The sequence below is a fragment of the Chaetodon auriga genome, chromosome 21 (genome assembly GCF_051107435.1).
Source record: "Chaetodon auriga isolate fChaAug3 chromosome 21, fChaAug3.hap1, whole genome shotgun sequence".
Classification (NCBI taxonomy): Eukaryota; Metazoa; Chordata; class Actinopteri; order Chaetodontiformes; family Chaetodontidae; genus Chaetodon; species Chaetodon auriga.
This window is the reverse complement of record NC_135094.1, coordinates 14,387,262-14,398,098: the sequence shown is the minus strand read 5'-3', so window position 1 is coordinate 14,398,098 and position 10,837 is coordinate 14,387,262. Positions and strand designations below refer to the sequence as shown.

General features: G+C 42.4%; 1 protein-coding gene across 1 annotated transcript; it reads left to right on the top strand.

The window, feature by feature from the left end:
• The first annotated feature begins 351 nt into the window (after window positions 1-351).
• Window positions 352-10,240, top strand: LOC143340090 (ras-related protein Rab-18). The gene is made up of 7 exons (XM_076761698.1): window positions 352-542; window positions 2,882-2,937; window positions 5,569-5,630; window positions 5,928-6,000; window positions 6,847-6,965; window positions 7,477-7,543; window positions 8,297-10,240. The coding sequence occupies exons 1-7, from the start codon at window positions 475-477 to the stop codon at window positions 8,464-8,466; spliced, it is 615 nt and encodes a 204-aa protein (XP_076617813.1). The 5' UTR covers window positions 352-474; the 3' UTR covers window positions 8,467-10,240.
• The last annotated feature ends 597 nt before the right edge of the window (window positions 10,241-10,837 follow it).

Below are 10,837 nucleotides of genomic sequence, written 5' to 3'. Positions count from 1 at the left end.
ATTATACACAGCGTTTATGTTACAGGAGCAGCAAAATGTATTGAAATGTGTGTGGGGGGGAAGGAAAAAGCATATGAAAAGAACCAATGAGAATCAATATAACCATTTTACTCTTATTATGTAACATGAAACGTGATGGATTCCATTTTTTTCCCCACAACGAAGTGAATCACATACATTTGAGTTACTTCTACAGTCTACAATACAACTTCAGAAGTCAACGCTAACTAAATAACGTTACACATGAATCACATGTTACAACAGTGTCGGCTTAGTTGCGTAATCAGAAAGACAAACTCGTGTACATATACCAACCGGAAGTGCCAAACAGTCATACCGGATATGGTTGGAGTGAGGCTTCTTACCAAGACGCTGTCAAACTATCTCTGCTGTAAGCTGTAAACAGGAACGCAAGTTAGGAGCGTCGTTTTCAACAGACTATTGTAGCTATCTGTCTCGAGCAACCCAAGCAAAATGGAAGAAGATATATTAACGACGCTGAAAATATTGATAATAGGAGAAAGTGGTGTTGGCAAGTCCAGGTAAGCTGACATTATCTCCAAGAAACTGATGTCGTGGCTGCTGCTAACGTTAGCTAGCGTTAGCATAGCAGCGAACCAAATAATGTGAGGTTCAAAGACGATGCAGCTTATTAAAATTACGTAGATGAATCAGCTGTGGTTGTCCTTCTTTTTTGATCATAAAAAACAGGCCACACCGTCTGTCTGTTATAAGATAATGTGGCCTGTGTGTGCTGGTTGTCTAGTTAACGTCAACTAGCCGATGGTCGCTGTATGTGACATCATCTTTGTTCACGTCTGACACAGCTGTTTGAAGATGTTGCAATCGAGACGACGATCCTCGTGGCTTTACTGCCACGGGCGCGGACAGTTACCTAAGCTGTAGCGGAAACTGTGAGTAGTTTTAGGTGAAGACGTGATGAGTAGCAACAGTCACTAATTTTGTTGTAGATAATTGTGATGGCTATGCCACAAGCAATCTCCGTTTCTGATTTTCTGTCCTGTATCTGTAGGGCTAGCTTCTCCAAGATCCAATGGTTCACACATCATTATGAACACAACAACAAATATCTACATGGAATAGTTTAATTTCAGAGGCCATGCTTGAGTAGGCTTGGCTTCTCCACAGGGAGTCAAAGGCTGTATAGCTTTTACTACACAGTTGATTTATCCATTATGTGGAAATCAGCGGTCCCTGTTAACAACCACAAATCAGCCTAATATTCAAAGCAGGGTATAATGTTTTTACCAACAGAAGTCTGGCAGTTTGTATTGTGTAGTATGCCAACAGAGAGCTGTGTCAGATTTGCTGATCTCCGTGACTGTGGTCCAGACTGCATGAAAGAATCCTGATAGCCAGCCTGAGCCATCAACCAACCATCAAATTGCAAACTCTGGTATCGAGTGCAGCGTGCGTTCCATAGTCATAGCATGGTACATAGGTAATGAGTGGCCCAAAGCTTGTTGTAAGCCTTTTCACGAGCGAACTGTCTGGCCAATAAATCATCTTTCAGCGCAGACTGATGACCAGGCCTCAGGTTCTCAAAATAACAAACCGTAACATGAACCACAAAAGGGGATTGGGCTTTTTGTGTAGTACTCACAAAATCTTCAGTCTGATCAACAAAGGAGCGAATGTAAAAGGGATTTGAGAGTACCCCTGATTTTGGATCAGTTAAGTGTTAGCCCAGAAGGTCGTAAATAATCTCAACTGTTTGTAGTAATTCTTGCTCTTTACGTCAGAGAATGTGAGCAGTTGTGTTTGCACAGTGTTTGTAGTAAGAGTTTATCGTCTGTTCTTTCTTCCTGTATTCACTTTTTTCGCATTATCCTATGCAGATAATTTATTGACGACAACACACAGCTATAAATTGACTGTCTGTTTTAGTTTTTAGGTTAGAAATGTCCTCTCTTGTTTTTCACATTTTCTCCAAGAGCGCCAGTAGTTTGCTTACTGTGATGGCAGTGCTGCATTGACCGAGCACAGAGGAGAGACTGAGTTTATACCAACACCATAACATAGACCTAGGTTTGCATATATTTCCAGAAAACAGAAGAGTTTGGTTGCCAGCTGCGCACTGCCTGCTAGTGCATCATTGAGAGCAAGGGCGGTTTCCAGAAAGCAATTTTGTATTATTATAAAATAGGCTTTTGCTTAATACAATAAACTAATTCAGACACTGATTAGTTTCAAATGTCATTATTTGAATTATCCTGAGCCAGTTGTGCTATTGTCAAGTAGCTGCACTGACTGGACTCATTTTTGAGTAGCATTCAGATATGTCATTTGTTTTCCTGCAATCTGTAGAGGCCCTTAAATCATCAGGGAGATGTCTGCCTGGCAAGGAATACACAAGTTTCATTTTACCTGAACAAATGACCTACACAGAACACATTTCTAACTTGGCCGCCGTCAAGCATTGCTCATCAGCTTATTGCTCCAGCATCTTTCCTGATGGTCCATGAGGAAAAATAAGGGAATTGCACTTGGGTCAGGGGAAAGGAGTGAGCTTATCCCCATCATCAGCATTGTGATTAAGGCCTATGCACTTGATTAGTCATTGTTCAGAAATGAACCCTGTCCTCCTGACTGCAATCTAGCAGTGATATCATTTGGAACTTGTTCGTGGAATGCAAGCGAAGGGGAAAGCGATCAATAGAAAGAGGTTGTGATACAGAATTTGATAAGTCTGGTGCTGCAGGACAGGATGTGTGAACAGAGCAAATGGAAAACTGATCCCAGACCAAACGCTCACTCAACCTGTGTGGAATAGAGTGACTGAAAAAAAAGCCATTCAGCTGTGTTTGTTAGTGATTCATAACAAGTCTTAAACTAATTATTTTGTCCATCCTGTCAACAGCCTCCTTTTGAGATTCACGGATGACACGTTTGACCCCGAACAATCAGCCACAATAGGTGAGTAACACATCTGAGCTCAGTTAACGAAAGAGTGAACTCGAAATAAGGTTCTGCATGTCAGAAGCTTGGTGGCAAGTGTCCAGTAAGTACAAATGCCTACAAATCATACACTGAGTGGCCACTCTAATAGGTACACCTGTCATATCTAATCTAAATCAACAGCTTGGCCATCAACCTTTAAAAACAGATGGTAATACTCAGTTTTGGTTGACACTCTCAAATAGTTATTTATTTTACTATGTATTGTTTATTACTGAGGTTGTAGTCGTGTTAAACTGGACTGCACTATATTGAGAAGTGTTGCAAATGTTTTGCCACACTTACAGATGTAAAGGGGCCAGATTATTAGAAACACATTTCAGTGTAATGCACTGCAGGCCACTACAAGCTTCATAAAGGTAGAGCTGTTGTTGCGCAGGGGTACCTAATAAAGTGGCCAAGGAGTGTACATTAGTGAAAGAATTACATCATAGTTATGTGCATTGTAAATTTGTTATATTTGTAAACATTATTTCTGGAGCTCTATGAATATTACAGTAACTTGCCAGTGAAGTTGGAGACGCCAGTGGTCAGACTGCACACCAAATGCTAGTGCTATTAATTCAGAGAAAGCTCATTAGGTCTGTCAGAATATTTATGCTGTCCAGTACATTGTCTGGCGTTAGAGTTTTTAAGAGCTATAAATGACTACTGCAGACAACAATGGCTACCACATTGAGTAAAGTGGACATAAATTGTTCTTCATCCTGCCTCCTGGTCTGTAGTCCCTGCTGAGGCTGTTGGCAGATGCTGCACATTGTGCTGAACTGAACAGTCCACAAAACCCTTGCTATCTGCTCCAGGACCAGATTTGGCTCAGTCACCACTTCTTGTGTCACTTGCACACCCGGTGTTTGCTGCAGATGATTTGAAACAGAAATTGAAAGTCTTTTTACTCTGGAATCAAAAATCAAGCCGAGGTCACTGTACGGAAGTGTGGCCTGTTAGGACGCCTGCTGGATGAGCTGGAAGTCAAACCACAATACCACACACCGACAGCCAGAGCACTGTTTGATTTATTTCAGACTTAATGAGGAGTTAGAAAAGCAAATCCTGTAACACACCAGATGATCCATCTTATCTGGTCAACTTTCAAAATTCTGGTGTGATGATATCAGCTTCTTTTAACAGTCTAAATCATTTGATTCACCAAGGACACACCTGCTACATTTTCAGGTGGCCTCGAGGCTGTAACAGTCTTAATGGGTTTATGTTCATTAAAACATTCAGCAACTCAATATTTATTATGTAATTGATGAGTATGAATGAAGATTTGTTTTCGACCCTAACTAATGTTAATTTCTGAAGAGCTTGTAGCTCACAATGCTGTCTTTGTTAAAAAAAAAAATGAAAAACAAAATTCGAGGTCAGGCCTTGGATCTCTTCTGCTTTGCTTGGCCAGCTGGGACTCTTTGCCAAACAGATGTCTTTATTGGAGTTAAGCCTCCCTCATTGACTCAAGTTTCTTCAGATTCAGACAGAAGTCACTTTTAATCTAGTATTACTTGATTTTAATTCATGATCACCCTCACCACCACAACTCTAATTGCTTTAAATGTAGTGTGGTGTCTTGTGATGCTCAGGGTATTTATATGACACAATGAAGGGCTGTCGGGTTGGCTCGCAGACGATCAGCGCAGCCTTGACTCGCAGCAGTAGTGGCATCTTGTTGTGATGTGATACAATAAACAGATGCTTTACGGTTTGTTCTCTGGGAAAGGCCTGTCTGACTTTGTGCTGAATTAAAGCAGGAGAGACTGGTCCAGCTTCAGGGAAATATTATGTGTAAACTCCTCTCCGCATGCGGGCGGCAGCAGCATCTGAGCAACCCCGCGAGACTGAAGGAAGAGCTCCTTGTTGTGATTGACTGTGTGAGCAGAATGTATGTTTGTGTGTAAGTGTGTGTGTGGTACACATTCTGTATGTCATTTATCCCTGGCCTGTCTTCACGTCCCTTTTTTCTTTCTGTTTGGCTCCTAAACCTCCCCTGTCCCAGATGTAAAAACAAGCCCATCACGAGTGTACATTTCCCTGGTAAATCTGTCAGTGGGTGTTAAAACTCCGGTAGATATGTCATCTAGACACTGCACACTGAGACACTGCACAAAGGCAATAGAGAAGATTTACTTGTTGAGGGTAAGGGGGGGGGGGGCAACATTGTTATTTTCATGTAAATGTCTGTTCCTTTGGGACCTGGCAGGATTTTTAGGGGTGAATCATGCTCCCTGAGCCATTTCACAGGTGGTGGATTTTTATTTTTTTTAATACAGACCTGTATTGGTTTCAGTTCAGGACATTAAACCACACCGTCCCTTTGTGGTGCATATGAGTACACTGTCATAACCATAATTTAAATATAGGACATGGGATGGGCGTAATGCCAGTCTGAAAAGCTGGGGTTAGCACAAGTTCAGAGACATTGTGTGGTGTGTATGTTTTTACAATTCATCATTGATAATTATGGCCTGTCATCGTGATATAATATTCTTGGCAGTAATTGGCCAAACTTGTAAGAGTTGCCATATTGGGATTGGAGCAGGATGAGGTAATCGTGACAGCATGATGATAGACTGGCTTTTCATTGTCTAGGTGTTGACTTCAAGGTGAAGACCATTACTGTGGACGGTAACAAGGCAAAGCTGGCAATATGGGTAAGTGGCAAACTGTTCACTCTTTTCAGTAACACTCATTAAACAAATTGTGGCTCTTGTCCGTCAGTCAGAGCAGAGGGATTTATTGTTAAGCCCCTCTCTGACTCCAATCTGTCTATTCTCTCATGTGGCCAGAAGATGGCGCTTGCGTAACACATGTTCTGGCCACACACTCCTTGAGGGACAGAGGAGTCAGACTTGTTGTTTATGTCCGTCTGCCCTGGTTTTCCTTCTGTTTGAACCACCACTTTTTCCTGCCAGTGTGTCCAGTAGTGCTGAGCTGGTTGTGTTTTGCAGGACACTGCAGGACAGGAGCGCTTCCGAACCCTGACGCCGAGTTACTACCGCGGCGCCCAGGGAGTCATCCTGGGTAAGTCAAGCTGTTGACGCCATCATTGCTCAAGCACCTGTGTGTGTCTGTGTGTGTGTGTGCCCTTTTCACTTCAGAGTCAGGCCTCTGATCGTAAAAATAAAAAAAAAAAAGAAAGAACGACAGAAAGAAAGAAAAAGTGATGGTTTTTCATCCTGTGACACTCACACACACACACTTCCCTTCTCTCTCTGGAAGTTAGTTTATACCCTTTAAGTCTGACCCCGCATATGGGCACGCATGTAGAGTATGTATATGAACACACACACAGGAACTAAGTTAAACCTCTTAAGCAGACTTCCTCTGCAGCCGATGGTTTCTGACCACTCTAATGAAGTATAGAAACACAAGGCGCCTTGCTGTAGCACTGGGATTATGAAAGCTCCCCATGTGATGCTATCAGAGGACTTCAGGCCCTTTGAGCCATGTGGTTTTAGTTGATACTATATTATTTTAGTTATTTGTTTTATCTCTGTTGTATTCTCATTTTTTCAGAAGTTAAAATAACTCAGGATTACGGGGAGTTAAGTTTTATTAGCTCTGTGCTTTTGATTAGAAGCATCAAATATGTTTTTAAGTTCAAGGCCTGTTGGACTTAATCACTCATGAAAACATTGTTTTAAAGTTAATATCATAGTCTTGCTAGTCTGTATGTGCGAATAAAAATATTATTATTGCATGATAGTATAATAATATAATGTAATAATATAATTATTCCAATGTTACAAAATTGCCCTATCGATGTATCATGGATCCAGAAGCAATGCCCATCACCTCGTCTTACTTAATACTTAAGTATGACCTGCTTTCATTCTGAGGACGTCTTGTTCATTTGGTTTGCCGCAGTGTACGATGTCACGCGACGGGAGACCTTTACCAAACTTGACAACTGGCTCAACGAGCTCGAGACGTACTGTACAAGGAACGACCTTGTGAAGATGCTTGTGGGCAATAAAATCGATAGGGTGAGTGTGTTCGTGGCCCTGTATGAAACGTTTGTGCTCTCACTAATTTGAGTTCTTCTTGCCTTGACTTGAGCTGTCATGACCAAAGAAACCCACAATTTTTAATACTTAATGCCTTCTTTTTGGACTAACTGTAAAACTTGTATCTAGAGGTGTAGAAACAGGAAGATGAAGTGACTTCGTATGAACATAAATTCCACAAAACAGGACAATATATTGGCAAAAATAAGAATCTTTGAATAAAACAATCATCTGACAGCCCGTTGACGAAGTATAGAGCTAAATAACAGTGGCAGACCCACTTTCATAATTTTGGCAGCTGGTCCTGCACCAGGACACCAGAGTCAGTCAGTGGGGATAAAAATGCCCACTAAGTAGAGCATTATGAATTTATTGTGTCCTGTTCTTTGTCTGTGAAAATCACTTTTCCTCTCTGTCCCGTGACGACCGCAGTAGCTGACAGCTCCGCCCGGCAGACCTCAAATAAGCCATTACCTCTCTTTTGTTTTAGGAAAACCACGAGCTAGACAGGGCAGAAGGGCTGAAGTTTGCAAGAAAACATTCCATGCTTTTTATAGGTAAGTCAGGAGGATTCCCTCCTCTACAAAGACCTGCTGGGCATGAGTTACAGCAGACTATTACACAGGGGAAACAGCTTTTGAAATAACTATCATACTTGCTGAGGAATTCTTGCATAGTTCTATATATAAAACAGACTTCATGTATCATCTTCAGTGCGGCCTTGTTTTTCCCCTCTTTTTTTCCAGACTTGTCAGTAAAGGACTGCTTAAAAGAGAGATACGCCTAGCTTTTATCTTCATCAAGCGCTGGAAAATGTTATTTCTATTTATTGTTTATGTAATAAAAATGAGATTTGATTTTGATCTTTCCGAGGCGTTTCCTGACATATTCATCCTGATTTGACTGAATCAGATTTATCTCTTTATCCTTCAGTTATTGCTCTTCTAATGTTTCTGGATATTGTCATGTTGTGGAGCGGGTGTTGACTATATCGCCTAATAACCTCCTAAGTTTCACTATTAGTGTATGGGGTTGACAGTTATTGTTGAGACATTTTCCACCTCGAGCCCGTCTGGTCGGGGAGCCGAGCAGATGATGACATTAAGATGCAGACGTTAACTGTTGCTGTGCCTGTATCTCATCATCTTTTCTCCACTCTTTCCATCCTACTTCTCTTTTAATCCACCTCTCGTCTTCATTTTTCTTGTTTTTCTCACTCCTTTTTGCCTCTTTCTCCTCTCCTCTGTATCTGTCCCCATCCCTTCACTCCTCCTCCTCCTCCACCCTTTATTTTCCCTCTGTTCTTGCAGAGGCGAGTGCTAAGACCAGGGACGGTGTTCAGTGCGCGTTCGAGGAGCTGGTGGAGAAGATCATCCAGACTCCCGGCTTATGGCAGAGTGAGAGCCACGGCCGAGGAGTCCAGCTCACCGACGAAGATGCAGGAGGCGGAAGCTGCGGTGGCTACTGCTCCCTGCTCTAGACAACACACACACACGAGCAAACACATTTGCACACAACGTTCAGACATACACACATGAATACCACACACGGTGTCGCACACTCAAACAGAAGCATAGACACAAACACACCCCCCCTCCCACTGTGCTGTCCTGAGCTGAGCTCCCTCCTCAGACATGAAGGCAGTGGAGGTCTGACCGTCTCCCCTCCGCTGAGCTGTAAGGGTTGACCGTCCGTCCACACACTCTCTACCTGTGTTCACACAGACACTACTTTTTGCACACTTTCTAATAATAACGCTGCGCTAGAATGCAAATGCAGCTCAGCCTTCCTCTTAATGGAATTTGAGTGAGTTTTTCTCTCTGTTTTGTTTTGAGTTCCAGTTTTGTGCAGTTTTGGGACCCTGGTCGAAATCCGAGTCGTTCTCGCGTCATGCATATGAATTAGTGATAGCAGTGAAATCAGCCTGTGAGCATAAACCAAAGTTAGTCAGGCTTGTGGCTAAATCTCTGACGTATGATAATGAGAATGGAAAGCAGTTTTGACCGAGGGTTCCCTCTTGTCTCTCGCATGCTTATTGTCCTCAGAGCGCCTTGCCTTAGCGAGCACATCTGTACCAAAGCAGGGCCGACTTTTCTCCAGTGTTTGTCTTGCCTCTGCTCTGTCCTGCGCTTAATCCTGCTCCTGCCCCTCAGACTCTATGGACTTAATGCTGCTTATGGAGAAGCTTATTAAGGCAAGCCATCTTGTATTCCGTCTCACCAGTCTCAGTCTAAGGTTTGGATCACATGTCTCTGTTGTCCACACAACTGCCTCATTTCTTCAGAATATAATAGCGTTACCAAGCGTCTGGAATGATGTTTTACTACTTTTATTGACTTGGACTTCAAACCTTTGGTGTGTTTTGAAGAGTGCATAAATCAAAGCGATTGGCACCAGCAAGCTTTCCACTGGGTGCAGAAGAAGAGGGAACCTCTTAAAATTGCCCGCCTTGGTTGTAACGAGTTGCTTTAATGGAGTGCGACTTACTGGCAGTCCCTCACTCAGACAGATAATATCAGTAATATCACATGCACTGCTCTGGTCTTTCATACACATCCCTTTGACTGGACACAGACAAAGGAAAAGTGTTCAATATTAGGGCAGTGAGTCATAAGGGTGTTTCCACTGAATTTGGAAAATCAAAGAAAAAGCTGTGTGCTCCACATTGTTAATGGATTTCACAGTGCTCCTATCTGTGTTTGTATCACAGAAGCAGTTCAAAATGTACTGTACCCCTGACCTCTGGCCATGTTTGTAGTATTCGAGTGCTGGTGTTTGTTCTGGGAAATGTAGTGCTGAGAGCTTGATCTCGTACCAGGGATGGTGAAAACGACATGGGTTCAAGCATGTCTTGTCACAAATGTATTATTATTTTTTTTTTAATCTCTTTTTAATTGCATGGGAAACTGCGTGCCATTCTTTTGTTTGTTTGTCCAGTGAACGGCCTTCAGAGGCTGTTCTACTATAAACACTTTAACTTATATTTAGCTGAAGATAAAACATTGCATACAGGGTTACCATTTGGATTTAATGGTATCGTTAAACAAAAAGGAAGTAGGCTTTTACTTATTAAACTGGTATAGCTGTCTTTTTTTGTGTTCAGGAATATGCTGAAACATGTATACCTTGTAAATTGTGTGTATTTTAGGAATTCGGTGGGGTAATTCCTGTATGGACTGTAAAGCTGAATGTATACATATTTCACTACAAACCGCCCTATGTATTAAACTAAATAAAAATCTTTTTTAAGTGAATATGGTGGTGTTAATGCGACTCCAAGCTGTGGTGTGGAGCCGCTGACATCTGTTACTCAAAGAGCCAAATGAAGAATTCAGTGAATAAGTCTTTTCAGTAATCGCTCCAATGTCCAAGTGTTGAGCAGAGATGACCAATAGGTCCGCTGTCATCGTTGCCATGTTGGAAATGTCACTGTTAGGTGATGGGTTTTTCACTCAGCGCCCCTCACATTCCTCCGTCCTCAGAATAAAGACTTGTGTTTAAACAGTGTCCGAGGAACCCGCAGACCCCAGACGTGTGATCTATCTAAATCATCTTTTTGGCAGACTTCTCAGGAAACGCCACCACAGCCATAACTCACTCTACCAGTGCTTTAACTGGGATGTGCATAATTCCTGGGCGATTATGAAAGGGTCGGGCCTGGCAGCGAGAGCGAGGACTCTTCCCTTGTAGCATATCCCTCATCTCCTGCCGCAGTCCAGGCAGCCGTCTGGAAATATGTCTCAGTCAAACAACAACGGAGGCATACGGCGTAATAATGCCTTCATGTGGTCCAACCATGTGCTGAGCTGTAGCGCTGCTGCTTCCTCATGCCTACCCTGGAAAAACATCAG

Bases quoted from the DNA above. Each gene is read 5' to 3' on its own strand.
- LOC143340090 (XM_076761698.1), top strand. From the start codon at position 475: ATGGAAGAAGATATATTAACGACGCTGAAAATATTGATAATAGGAGAA. The intron at 5,631-5,927 runs GTAAGTGGCAAA...TGTGTTTTGCAG, and splicing joins AGGCAAAGCTGGCAATATGG to GACACTGCAGGACAGGAGCG. The intron at 6,966-7,476 runs GTGAGTGTGTTC...CTTTTGTTTTAG, and splicing joins TGGGCAATAAAATCGATAGG to GAAAACCACGAGCTAGACAG.